General features: G+C 42.4%; 1 protein-coding gene across 6 annotated transcripts in view; it reads left to right on the top strand.

Moving 5' to 3' along the window:
- UBTF (upstream binding transcription factor) overlaps positions 1-12,303 on the top strand; it is a 60,222-nt gene extending 47,919 nt beyond the window's left edge. For all 6 annotated transcript variants that reach the window (XM_054992213.1, XM_054992208.1, XM_054992214.1 and 3 more), the window contains 3 exons: positions 1,008-1,076; positions 2,449-2,586; positions 4,612-12,303. In XM_054992213.1, coding sequence (XP_054848188.1) covers positions 1,008-1,076; positions 2,449-2,586; positions 4,612-4,734 — 330 coding nt within the window. In that variant the 3' untranslated portion in view covers positions 4,735-12,303. The remainder of the gene's footprint in view (positions 1-1,007; positions 1,077-2,448; positions 2,587-4,611) is intronic.
- The last annotated feature ends 2,302 nt before the right edge of the window (positions 12,304-14,605 follow it).

The raw sequence follows: 14,605 nt of genomic DNA, 5'->3' as shown, positions 1-14,605 counted from the left end.
TCAAGGGTGTCCCTCTTCAGGACATCTGTAGAGGTGCGACATGGACTTCAGCTGATAACCATCATCAGGCATTATGCCCTTGATGTGCATAACAGGAGGGAAGGAGCTGTGGGTCAAGCGGTCCTGCAAACACTGTTCTCATGAAGAGCACACCCCTCCTCCATGAGTAAGTGGTTTGTTAATCTCCCATGTGGAACTGCACAGAAGACCAAAATGAAAAACGGGTTGAGCTTGCACTTACCTGTAACTGTTGTTCATTGAGGTCACCTGTGCAGGCACACATATTCCTCCTCCTTCCCTGCTGTGCACTCTTCACAACTTACCTGGAGTCCGGCAGCTAAGGAGAAACTGAGGATTGGGGGCATCGCTCCTCCCAGAGAGCAGGCTGTTTCAGTGGGAAACAAGCTGCGCAGATGCTCTGGGAGGGGACAGACTATTCCTAGAGGAGTTTTAGTTGTAGAACCTTCCAATTGGCAGGCCCATGTGTGCCTGCACAGAAGACCTCAATGAACAACAGTTACAGGCAAGTGCAACCCTGTCTTCCCCTTCACCTCATGGGTAATATGCAGCTACATCAGAATACAGAAACAGTTTGAAGGGGAGCATCTCTGATAAAAATAAACTAGAAGTAACGCATTTTAGAAATTACAAACTTGGTGAAAGGAAATGTGTTGGCTTAACACCATCTGCGAATGTTTTAAAAGATATTTAAAAAGAAGATGGGGGCAGTGTTAGATTACTGGAAAGAAATGTTTTGGTCAGTCCTCGGGATTTTCCTGGCTGTAAGAGTGTCTCTTGTGTAGGAAAGTTGAACTGTCTTCTTTTTTTGTTCAAACATTTTTGCCCTCAAATTTTCAGACACTCTCCAGAGACTAGATTGTTCCTGTGTAAAATTACTTTAGTGTCTTCCTGCTGTGTTCTCTTAAGAATGAAGGCACCAGGAAGGGGGACATTTACAAATTTCCTGTGTTAAATTTCTCCTTTTACCCCTCTCCACATCTCAACAGAAACGGAAGAACATGGGGAAAATGCGAGGCCCAAATCCCAAGATGAAGCCCTCAATACAGTCTAAGTCGGTAAGTGCCCTGATGTGACTTTTGTCTTCCTCCTGCAGCCCAAAGGACTATTTCAGAAAAGGCCCCTTTTGTTCATAGATCTGTCGAGGACCAACTGAGGCAACCTTTCTCCATTGATGGAGGAGAGTGCCACATACCTAAGTTATTCCTTATGTTTGCTGCTTGATAGTAAAATGAAGCTGCTCAGTATCCCATGCTGTGGGACTAAGCCCTACCCAATGGCTGGTTCTGCCTGCTTTGCAGAACAAAATGGTAGCTCTACCAGGCCATTTCTAGTCAGAAAGGAAGCAGCATTGGTGGGGAAGGAACAAATTTAGTCTCTCCTACACAACAGCCTTCCCTCCAATGCAATTACTATTTGTAAAAATAGGCATTTTAGGATCTTTGAAAACAGGGCTTCCATCATCTTGTCTGGTTTGCAAAGTGGACTTTTCAAATAGTCAAGTGATTTTGTGTGAGTGTGTGCATGTGGTGAGGTCACAAATTAGTGTGGAAAAAACTGGAAAAAATTAGGTTTAAATTTTGGTTTTGGTGTAATGTAAGATCTTCTCACATGGGGTCAATTGGGCAGGAGCTGCCATCAAGTCTACCTAGCAAAACAGATAAAGCTCAGAGAGTGGGCATTTATGTAATTGCATAGAAAATGTGGCTGGTCAGTGGAACATTTAAAACGCTCTAGATCTGACTGTTACTGTTCTTACTAGTTTTTCCTTCATTGTGAATTGTTTTATTTATGTTGGTTTAATTACTATTATCTATAATAGTATTACTCTAATTAATATTATCTATAAGTATTGCTAATAAATGGTGTTAACAAACAGCCAAAGCTCTGTAAGGAGTCTTGAAGAACTTACGGATCTTGCTTAAACATCTGGCCCTGCCTATTTAAAATATACCCAGACAGCCCCTTTCTCTTTAGGCTCGATGCTTTTTTATTTTGGAGCTTTCCAGTGTTCTTTAAACGAGAATGCTTTTGTATTCTTTAGAAGAATAAAAAATTCTGGACATCTTACGAGTTCATTGCAATAAAGTGAAACTTGAGTTTCAGGAGGTCTGCCACTTTTGAGATCTTTGGGAGTTTTATGACAAGGGAGGATGTTTTGCCTGTTTTTAGTCTTCTGCTCATCCACGTTGCACCCAGTTCCTGATCCAGGCTTATGCCATTTGGTGAGCATCTTCTTATATCCAGGTGTAGCAGAGGGATGTTTGCAGTTAGGGACATTTCTTGCTCGCTTGGGTCATCCTAACATGGGTCTTGGATGTACAAAGACTGAAAGCCAGCAAATTCCAGCTGTTGAGCGTGGGGCCATGTTGGTGGTATTTCCACTTGCCTCCACACAAGTCTCAGTTACATCCTCTGTGCTGTCCACAGGAATCAGAGGATGAGGACGAAGATGACGATGATGAAGAAGAAGAGGAAGATGATGACGATGACAATGGGGACTCCTCTGAGGAGGGAGGGGATTCCTCTGATTCAAGCAGCGAGGAGGAGAGTGAAGATGGGGATGAGGTGAGGCTGTGGAGTGTGGGTGTACACACCCCTATGTTCAGTACTGCTATTCATTACAAGACAGGGCCTCCAAAGTCGTTAGGAGTTCCCAAACGTTTTGAGCCTGCGAGAGAGCCCTTTTGGAATTAGGAGAACAGGTTGTGGACAGTGGCCCTTTTCACACTACTTACATGCCTCCGGAACATCGCGAAATGTAGCACAAGAGATGCAGAAGATCGCGTCTTCTCGCGTGAGTTTTGTGTGATGTCACGCGAGTTTTGCATGACATCATGCAAAACTCTCATGAGAAGACGCGATCTTCCGCGTCTCTTGCGCTACATTTCGCGATGTTCCAGAGACACGTGTGAAAAGGGCCAGTGTCACAAAATGCCTGCCTTGCATGGTGCAGACCACAAAATGCTTGCCATGGGGCCTGGGGCCAGTCCAAAAAGCTGGAAAGTTTGAAGCCAAGGGCCTTCCTTTTAATATAGGCAACTATTTCCTGAATTTGTGCTCCCTGTAGACACAAAGGAGATGTTCTAAGCACTTCCTGTTCCAGTGAGGTGGAGGAAAGTCAGGATTGGCTCTGTGCTTTGGGGAAGAAGGAAGTGTGTGCCAGGAAACACAGTAGTGAGCACAATGGTGCTCGTGAGCTCCTCAACATCAACGCATTATACTACTTCCTAGTGATTGTTTGTGTGAATGTGTGCAGACACCACTGTCAAATAGCCGTTTTTGAACAAAAAAATGTCAACGTTAGGATTTGCTTTCATTTCATGACTGTTACTGTTATCCAATGAAGTGTTCTACAGTGCTGAATAGGTGTCTTCAACATGGCCTAAACTAATTTAAAAAATATAGAAGAACATGTTCTGTCTCCCTTGCCTTAAGTTGCGATATTGAATTTATTACAAGTTGCATTTGTCTTTAAACCAAAAATTGTTAGAAATCTGTGCTTTAGGACAGTGCTTGACCATGTGCTTGACCATTCAACTGTCCTCATTGGTCATTGGGATAGCCCAGATGGTTGCAGGGATTTGGAATGGTGTCAGACTCAGGACTTAATTTGAGCCAGGCTTCATTTTCACAATCTGTTTTCCATGTCAGAGCTGCATTGTGTAACTTGCGAAGAGGTAGTAAAGGACAGTGTGTCTGAGCATGGACAGAATGCCTATCAGCGCTATTTAACAGCCCTTGCTCACCCCTTCGGAGTGCAGTCTTATGCAGAGTTACTCCAGTCTAAACCCATTGATGGTCTTAGATTTGGATAGGATTGCATTGTTAGAGGATATGCAAGCTTTCAGGACAGAAGGTAGGCAGATATGGGCCCCCTTCCCCAGCATTTAATTCTAAAAAATAAAATTCTATGCCAAAGCACAGGACTCTACACCACAGAAAGGTGGATTTTGTGACTTAGAGAGAGAGAAAAATCTTAATTTGTATAGTGTTGTTGAGCAGTTTTTATTATTTTGTGTTAATAGTTCAAAGCCACATCCATAACAAATCTTACTAGGGAGGGCTTGTATTTCTCCCCAGTGGGACCCAAAGTGGTTTACACCATTATTTCTCCTTCCACCATCTTATCCTTACAACAACCGTTTGAAGTAAATTAGGTTAGATTGCGAGAGAATGACTGGCGTAAGGTCACCTAATACGCGTCCATGGCAAAATGGAGATTTGAACCTGTCTCCCCCAGATCCTAATCCGACATTCTTACCACTACACGCCTCTTCTAAGTGTGTTTTTGAAGCCATAAAGGCTAAAACTATGTTTAAATTTTTAATCCAGAGATTCACAGTTCTCTTCGTCAGATGCATGACGAAGAGAACTGTGATTCTCGAAAGCCTATGCTACAGTAAAGTTGGTTAGTCTTGAAAGGTGCTACTGGACTCTTTTCTATTTTGCTACTACAGACTAACATGGCTAACTCCTGGATCTCTCAGATTTCTTTGCATCTTGAGGGAATTGTGTCCCCTTACTATTGTCCACACTCATACTAGGCTTATTTTTATTACTCTTTCTCTCTTCCTCTCTCCCATCCACAAGAATGAAGAAGATGACGACGAAGAGGATGATGATGATGATGAAGATGATGATGACAACGAATCAGAGGGCAGCAGCAGTTCTTCATCATCTTCAGGAGACTCTTCTGATTCGGACTCCAACTAAGCCATCTCCTGCCTCTGGCCACTTCTCTCGCTGTGCTGTTATTCGGCTTTGTTTCTCTGGATAACAGCAACATCCACGGCTAGAGAGCTAGGATTGGGAGGAAAGGAGAGGGGGGGAAAATCACTGTGGTTTTAATTATCTTCCTCTCCTCACACACATCACATAAGATGGTTGTATGTTTGTGTGTGAGAGGAGCAGGGTGGTAGAAAACAGCTGACAACCAGCGAAGGGTTTTTTTTTGTTCTTTGGGGGGGGTGTTTGTTTTTGTGGTGGTGGTGTGGGGAGCGAGGTTTTTTTTTCTTACTTGTGCGGGGGAATTCCTTTCCCCCTTGTGAGAAGAGGGAGGGGTCCTTGCAACAACAGACCCCTTAAATTTCCTCCTCACGTATTGACCTCCCCACCCCCAAAATTCTAGCCACCAGCTCAGAACTTTGTACAAATTCTTTTTTTAAAAAAGCAAACAAACATGGCAGTGAGAGACTTTTTTTTTCCTGGCAAACAGTCAGGAGAGACGGGTTCCAGAAAGCGTGAGCCGTGGAAGGTTCTGGACTTTGCTACAACGACCCGCCTGTCCTCAAAGTGGACAATCTTGTACAGTCTTGAAATTTCACACCTTGACGAGAGAGAGAGAGAGCGCAAAATGGCCGCAGCTGCACTTAGCTATTTCCTGTGACGAACTGGATATCCAGCGTTTCCTGCTGAGGGAAATGGGGGTGGGTGGGTATGTTTTGTGTGAGTGCGTGGCAAGGATCAGGGGCTAGTAAAGAAATGGAAGAACAGGATTTTTTTTGCAGAGGGGGAGTGTCTGGCATGCTGTTGAGGGGGGAAAGAATTTCAAGAGCTCCAAGGTGACATGACTTTCTTTTGTAGAAGGTGGAGTTTTTCTGTCATTTTTCTGACCAGCATTCGAGCAAAAGACAGTAGTGGCCAGACCCCTTTGGGTTGTTGTTGTTGTTAATATATATATTTTTTTTTACAATGAAGTGACCAATAATTGTACCAAAATGGGGCATTTTGTTGACTGTCTTTGGAAGGGGAGGTTGGTTGTGGGTGGGAATGTGGGAGGAGGGGGGGAATCATCTGTGTCATTAGTATTTTTTTTTAAAAAAACAATTTTATAAACTAAGTAAGATGGTCATCTTTTTTTAATAACCAAATTATCCCATCCCTGATATAGGTAAAGTACTCTGAATATCTCTCCATGTAAAGGCCAGTGTCCTAAGGACTGCAGAGTGGGGGACGGGGGTAGAATGTGTGTGTAAGAGACACAGATTTATTTTTCTCAGCATGCCTTGCTTCCGTTGAGACTGTTTATATTAATTGAACTGTGGACAAAAGGACTATGACAAGGAGAAATGGATTCCCAGAAAGCATGTGGTATACCTCTTTGACCCTCTGCAGAAAAGCAAGCTCAGTTCGTGTCTTCTGTGCTGGCTGGAACTAGAAGTTGTGGAAGTCAGGTGTCAGGTGGGCAATTGCTGAAAACAGCATCTACCACTTCCCATCCCTTTCAGTAATGTTGGCTTGTTCATGCAAAATGTCATTGTGCTCCAGCTCCCCACCCCTCCAGCCTGGCAAACGAAGTGGAGGAGGCAGGAAATTTGCAATGCACTGGTATCCTGTCATGCTTTTGTATTACGGGGAATGGTGTGTCAGGGACACTGGGCTGCTGTTTTCGACAGCAGCTATGTCTCTCGTGCCTATTTCTGGTATGAAAACTGGAACCCAAGTGATTGCAAATGGAATACAGACCAGTATGTTGCTAACTGGACCAGATAAATTAATTTTAGAGCTTTCTCTTTTGCTGCTAATGATTTCTTTTCAGTTTCTCCCTCTTTTTTTCATTTTCTTTCAACATTTTACATGTACAGATCATCAGTTAATAGCATATGTTTTGGAGAGAGAGTATAGCTTTGTGTAGCCATTAGTTTGGCATTCCATAGAATATTGTTATGTGAACTCATAATACAAGAACGTAGTCTTAAAGGGTTGATGTAGCCCAAACGTAACCTGCAGAGGACCAAACGCTGGCGCATCTCGCCCATTTCCCCCCACCATTTTGATTCCAGCCTCTATTACCTTTTGATCCCTCTTTTAGAGGAGAGAAAGGTGGAAATTAAACACACATTACATTTTGCTAGCTGGTTTTATGTAATCGGGAAACCTGAAGTGTCGTGTGGTTTCTAAGCAACTGTCCATGATGTTTTTTCTGCTCCTGCCCCTGGATGCTGATACAGGCACTGGGAACACATCTCTAAAAAGTGGGGCCAATCTGGTTGCCTTGCCCTCTTGTAGCCCTACCACTATGATAATCTGATAGGTCTGGTTGTGGTGTGTGAGCGGCTGACGTGAGAATCCTGCAGGGTTTCAAGGGCCTTGGAAACTCTTTGCTCTGTGTAAGCCCGGTAGGAAAGAGGAAGGGGATCAAAGTCCAGAAGAAGGCTTGAAAGTGAAATTGCCAAAGTGGGGAAGGAGGTGAACAGGATTGGAGGTAGTTGGAACTGGGGCTTCAGTAACCTTGCGCAACTGTTCGCCTCATCTTTTGATAGCAGAATCAATTCATGTAGGGTGGCGGAATGCTGCTTTTCTGGTAGGAGAATTTTGTTTCTACTTAGACCCTTCTGCACTGGCTCAGTTCAGCCAGCCACTGTATGAACTGATGAAAACTGTCAAAAGTGGAAAGACTGTGAAGCTCCCCTCCTAACAATACCAAATTTGACTTTTTATATTTGTTATCCCGCTTTTCCTAGCTATGCAAAAAAAGTTTCCTATCAATAACGGGACAAGGTAAAAAATGTTTTTCATGTTCTATTTTGATGTCAATTTCCTTGTCTTCAGTATTGATAAGCAACTCCACCAACAGGAATGCTGCAGGGAGACCAGTAATTTAGTGTGAGCGACATCTTGGTTCCATCCCTTGCAAGCATTGGGTTGGACTCAAAGCACTCAGAACTGCAGGTGTGTCTGAAAGCCACACAGTTTTCAGAATATGTAATAGAAGTTTGCTCCTTTTTCATGTTGTAAAGCACAGCAAGATCACTCGTTAGGTGATCTAGACGAAAGTTGAGGATGAAATAGATTCTGTGTGTAGGATAGATGGAAAGATATCTTGGCGGTTAAAGTTGAAGTCGTTCTGCAGTTTGTTCTTCCCGCTTTGCGTGCAGAGGCAATTGCATTGGCAATCCATCTCTGGTGGGCTTTTGCCAGGTTTCCTTGGTAGAAATATCAGTTACAGTGTTATGGCCCTATAGCAATATGTCTTATCACCAATTTTTAAAAACAGTTGGCAAAAAGTCTGCTGATGGGGAGGCAGACAGTGCGGGATGTGGGCAGAGAGGTGTGTGGAAGTCCATGCTGTTTCTCAAACATAGTTAGGAAAGATAGTACCAAAGTGGGTTTGGAGAAGCCCATAGCAGGGAAAATCTAGAAGGGAGTGCACTGTTACGTTGTACAAAAGCCTCAAAAAGACCCGCTCCATTTGAGTGGGAAGAAATGTCTGGGCAAACTTCTGTTTGGAAGCAGCCATTGCACATAAGGAGAGGCTACGTATGCACTCAGCAAAAAACAAAACCCAAATTCTCATGTCAAGAAATAAAATTCTGCAATCTGTGTCGATTATGCAAATTAAATATATCTGCATATTGCATAAATCTTTTTTTTTGTCTGAGATGCCAGACACTGAAGCCCCAAATATTAAAAAAGATATTTTCACCTGGCATTACTCATTCCCACTCATTCCCACCTGGCATTACTCATTCCCACTCTAAGGTATAGAAACTTTCTTTAATATAAGCTGAAAAGAAGCCAAAATCTTCCAGATCCAGTTTTTCCACATGTGCTGAATACACACAGCACGGCACATATCTTCACTACCTTTTTTCTTTGGCAATTTAATTCTGTACAAAAATGTTTTCCTCCATCAGAGCATTTTGAGCCCCACGATTGCCTTTTGGAAGGCACAGATACTGCAAATCTATCTCTAGACAAGAGTAATGTGTATGAAAGTTTTACACAGCCTAAATAAATTAGTCTTCTTTCGAAAGGTCATTTAAAAAACCACCTTCCTACCTAAAACTTCTTTACATTGATTAGTTTTAAAACTTCAGGATCTTTCCTAGTTTTTGTTACAACTGTAGGGGGGCGGGATTGCTTAATTTGCAAATTAATGTTGTAAAATCTCCCAGAGGGTCTATGTATAAAGTACATGTGCGCATCTGAGTGTACGGAGATAAGACACTGCAGGCTCCAAAACCCTTAATAGGAATTTTGTGTTCCTTAACTCTGAAATTTCTGACCATCAGTGACCAATTTGGTAAAGTTGGCATTTCAATAAAGAGGTGGTGTCAAATCTCCCATCTACCAAATGATAAACTTGGTCATAGTTGGAGCAGTCCACAGTGTGTCATTGGGCGCTGCGGTGTTTGTACATGAGCAAGAGGCCAAACAGGCTTGATTACTCAGCTATAAGCCACAGGAGGACAAGACCTGTGGGGGTGCTGCTGACCCTATTGCTACACAAAGTTAAACATCCAGTCAATGCTGGAGGCTACTTGTAGGCTAATGTGTACGTGTTTTACCCATAAGCATGAAATCCTTCACTTTCTCAGCTAGGGGCTAGAAAGCAATGGCCCTAGTTGTTGAGTGCCAATCTGGAGTTATATGCACAGATTCCATGTTAATGTAGGGTGAAGCATTTTGCATTGTGGGAATGGCTCCCTCAGTAATACAAGCGAGCAACTAAGTAATCCAAAATAGATTCAAAAAGCTCTTTTCTGTCAATATCCTAGAGTGGGCTAGTTCTCCCACCTTCTTCTGCAGGCGGGTTTGCCCCTTACAGTTTTGCAAAGTCTGATAGGAAAGATGAGAATTGTAGGAAGTTAGATGATAAAAGTTCCTAACACTGGGTTCTCTTAATACTTTATTTACAACTGCTAATAGACATAGGCCAATATATATAAGAGGAACATACACATGGAAAGCCCTGGTGCAGGGTTTCATGTGGCTCAACAGCTTGTTGAGAGCTCTTTGCTTGTCTGCTGGCCCTCTGCCATGCAGTGTTCACACACCAGTGATCCGTGGCCAAGGGGAAGCTTTGCAGGCATGCAAACTCCGCACAGACTTGTGCGTAGATGAAGCCACCATGAGACAAAACATTGAGTCACACAAAGCCCTGCGTGATGACAAGAAGGAAGCCTTATTTTATTCAATGGGGCTTACTCCTAGAAAAACATGGATTTCAGCCCATGCCTTTGCATGCCAGAAAAACGGACTATAAATAAATCAGCGCTTGCACTTGATTGTTAAATTAGGTGGTACCAAACTGGAAATTGCCATTATTTAAATCCCCACATCACCCAGAGGAGAATCCTGTTTTGTTTTAAAGGAGTTGGATCCAGCCAGCTTTTCGGTGGATGAAAAAGGAATGTGGGGTCCCTTTGATCACCCCAAAAAAGCAAGGCTGAAGACAATGAGGCCTGCATAGACAAAGGCTATGTGAGATGGGGGCTGTAGTAAAGAAAAGAATTGGTGAGATTGGGTGAAAAACTGCATCCAATCCAAGGTGTGATTGTGCTGAAGTGCATAAACTTTTCAGCTAACTGTACGTTGTGTTCTTGCCCTGTACCCATTCTGTGTTGGTTTGCTGCAGAAGAAGGTTTTGACAGCAAGATTCATGCAAGGGAAGTGCCATGTGGATCCCTAGTTTGTGGAATTGTATACCACTATTGCCCATCTCTTGCAAGGAAGCTATCCAATCCGGGGTTATTGGGGTGGGGGGATCCATTGACAAGGATCTCTTTAAGTCAATGTTTTTTCATTGTTCGTAGCACCACCTGTTTGGTTGGTGTAATGTCTAATCTGGCCCTCAACTGCTCTGTGTGTGTATGTGTGTAGAGAGAGTAGTAAGTTTGGGGATCCATTGTATAATTTTCCAATGTCTTCCCATCACTTGGCTGTTTGTTAACGTGTAGCAAACTTGCACAGAGTAGGATGACTCCATGATGCAGGTGGATATGTCAAGACGCATGTACCTGTCCTACCCAAAGTCTATCCATGCCTCTAGAAATGCATTATCAATTAGGGTCCCCAACCTGTGGCCCGCGGGCCGCATGCGGCCCCCAAGCTCTTTCTGTGCAGCCCTCCAACCTGCTTATTTGCTGCTATCACCCTGCAATTTTGTTGCATTTTGAGTTAAGCTGTGGCCCTCTTTAGGCACTGGGCACACTAATGCGGCCCCCATGTGCCAAAACGTTGGGGATCCCTGAATTATTGGAATAAAAACTATTCCAGAAAGTACAACTGCATGAGGAAAAGGGTTCGCAACAGAGCTGCCCCATATGCTCAGCACATCTAGATGATCACCTAGGGCAACAGACCTAGTCGGGGGTCACTAATAATTAGAAGGCCACAGGTCCAGGATGCAGGGTAGAAAAGGAGGTGAACCAGCATTCCTCCTATGCATGTCTACAATCCCTGCTCAGAAGTAAGTCCCACTATCTTCAATAGGATTTACTTGCAAATATGCATGCTTAGGAGTGCAGTCTTCAAAATGAGTCCATAGATTTTTTAAAATGTGTGTGTATGTTTGTTGAGTTGCAGCACCAAAGTCACAGCTTGCCTAGGGCCCCATGAAGCCTTGGGCTGGCCAAAACTAGTACTCATGGGCAGTGGGGGGATAGAAGAGGGGGTAGCATTCATCTGCCTGTTCATACAGGTGCCACTGCATCTTTTTCTTTATTCATGTCTTCATGTATCATTCTATTCACATATTTGTACCCAAAGCACTTTTTGGCCATAGGGACACTACATGCACTGCCTACTGTGCAGTAATACCCTTTTCTTGAAATCTGATGGAACACATTAGCCATCGCCAAATTGGATTTAAAGTTTTCCCGATCGGTTTTGCTAAAAACCTATCATTTAACCTGGATCTTAATGCCATATATGAGTTTTGATAGTACATGCTTAATATATATATCATTAACCCAACTTTCTGTCTTGCATTAACTCCTCCAGTACTCCTATACTTTAAAATACATATTTGTAATCCCTCTCCCTCCCCACCTCTCTAAAATGGGACACCCAATTTGATTTTGCTGAATTGCCAGCTCTGTTGTATTTAGTGGATGTGTTTTTAAGTTAAAACAAGAAAAAAAACTTGTTCTTTTCAAAGTAAAATTCTTACAGTACTGATGTCTTTTTTTAAAATAGGTGTTACAAGAGGGGGAAAGTTTGTACTGTAAGAAGGTAGAATTGAGTGCTTTTTTGCACTGTTAACAAAATGTGATACTCCACACAAAAATTCTTGTGAAAAAATAATTTTTTCCTACTATTTAAAGTGTTTTTATAGGTTTTAAAAAAAACTTTAAAATGCCAAAAAAATAAATATAGTCAAATTCCGTTTCTATTGCTAATGAGGACTTGAAAAACTAAGGATTCCTTGGATTCCTTAGACGTTTTTGCTTTTTCATCAAGTTGTCTAGATTTCAGCCTTGAGTCTGAACAGACTTAAAACTGTGGATTCCCCCTTCCCCCGCTTATCCCTTTTGTATAATAAAGTGCAAAGTAAAGCTTCTGTTCTCATGTTGTTACTTGAAACAATTAAAACGCAGGGAAAAAAATTGGGCTGATTTTGGTGGGGGGGGGGCTGCTTGGTCCAATTTGAATTTTTTCAGAATATGTTTACGGTTTCTGACAGATTGTAACACCTGCGTAGTCCACTAGACGAAGCTTGGGCCTTAGATCTGCCCTTTTCCTGAAGCCAGCTGCTGTGCCTCTGGATGACCTGACATTTGAAATTAACCCTGGACCAGCAATCCTAGTGGTTAGAGTGCCAGAACAGGATCTGAGAGAGAGAAGTTTGAATCCCCACTCTGCCATGAAAGCTCACTGGGTAACCTTGGGCGAAGTCATACTCTCTCAACCTACCTCACAGGGTTCTTGTTGGTATAGAGGAGGGGAGATATTGAGAGCTGCTTTGGGAGAAAATAGGAAAACAAATATATAAACAAACACATATCCTAGCCTCCCCTTGGAGGAGCTCAAGACGGAATACGTAAAACTACTCCCTAAAAAAAACCTCACAACTGTGATAAGCAATGAGAAAATAGCAGTGGCGGAGAGTGCCATCCCATCATATCTGCCTTATGACAAGCCCTGCTGGGGTTTTCAACACAAAAGACTAACAAAGACCCTAGTTTTCCTTGATAGTCTGCCATCCAATAACTAATAAAGACTAGCCTTGCTTAGCTTCTGAGATTTGACAAGATCAGGCATGGCTGGGCTATGGCCCTTCTCAAATCTTACTTGTTATTAACCCACACGGTGGCCTTTGAGAAGCTCAGAGCCCCAAATTTAAGAAGCTAAGAGCAGAAACCCCATTTACCCAAAAGGAAGACTGCCATCAAGAAAAAGGGACATTTGATAATTTTATAATGGCATACAAGTTACAGTTCTCTACAGTAATAAAAATGCTTTTTGTGTAAAATTCTTTTAGGGTTTTTAAAAAATAAAATTCAGGGTTGCCATCTTCCTTTTGCATAAATACAGTAATAAGTCAGGCGGGTTGTCACGATTTCAGCACCTTGGAACATTCAAGAGTGTTGCATAAATGCTAGGAAGTATTTATTGTTCTCACACCAAGACTCGCTCACTGAGCATACACACACACACACACCCTACACATAAACTGATTGTCTGCTTTAAAGCCCTGCTCAGCAAAAATTCTGTCCAGAAATCGAGCTTCATTTGCACTGTTGGGCTAACTAAACTAGGTGAGAAAAAACTCCATACCTTACAATAAGCTCTTAACAGTTCAAAATAGGTTGTGCATGTAACATATTGTTTGAACATTAGCACTCATGATCTGATTATAAGGCAGCTTCATGTATTCCTGTGTAAATTTACATGGTTGTGCACTAGAATTGTGCTGTCTCTTTCTCTCTTACACACACAGCTTTAGAGACCCCTGAGGGTCTTTTTGGCAACTCTGGCAGTTTGTATTAATTTTTAAAAGTATCCACAAAAGGCAAGAGGACAGTGACTAAATGGGGCCTTTTGAGCAAATAGCTTTAGAAATGGGTTACACGGAGTCGTTGCAATGAGAAAGATAAAATACAGGTGTTACAAATACTGGAAGAGAAAGCACCAATGGATATAGACACTATAGATGTTGCTGTTTAGAATGATGCTCTTTAGAACAAAACTAAACGGGCTGCCTAGCAACTGTTGCCAGACAGGACAACCTTCTCCTTGTCAGAGCGTCAGTAGGTAGGAGTACACCTATACATCTATAGACAAGGAGGCCCAAATTAGATATAAACAGAGGTGTTTGCAGGACAGAAGAAGTGTTTTTGCTCACATGGGGAATCCTAATGGAGTAAAAGAGGGCTCCTGATTCAGAAAAGGTGTGTATTGATCATTGAACTGATTGTGGAGGGAATGGCCATGTGGTGGTGATGAACTTACAGACAATTTGCTGAAACTAAAAGGAGGAAATCGGTAATGGTGAGAACTAGGTAGTGTGGCCCTGAGTAAGTTACTGTGAATCACAGCCTCTATGCCTCTATCCATAAAATGGGAACACTAGGATTTATCTTCCAAGGTCGCTGGGAAAATAAGCAGGTTGAAATTATAAATAGAAGTGTTATAGCACTATAAAAATGGACACATTTTTATTCTAGTTTAAGCTTTTGTGGACTAAAGCCCACTTTGTTAGATGCATGTGATGGGGCCTTATTAGGCAGATGAGATCTATGGGGGCCATGTAGGGAAAAAGTTGTAAATAGCAAGGTCTAAGGGACTTTAAATGCAGGAAGTGGTGGGGAGATGTACTTACACAAAAATTAAAAGTAATCAAGAAATTCTCAGAGAT

The sequence above is a fragment of the Eublepharis macularius genome, chromosome 12 (genome assembly GCF_028583425.1).
Source record: "Eublepharis macularius isolate TG4126 chromosome 12, MPM_Emac_v1.0, whole genome shotgun sequence".
In the NCBI taxonomy this organism is placed as follows: Eukaryota; Metazoa; Chordata; class Lepidosauria; order Squamata; family Eublepharidae; genus Eublepharis; species Eublepharis macularius.
This window is presented reverse-complemented; position numbering and strand designations above follow the sequence as displayed.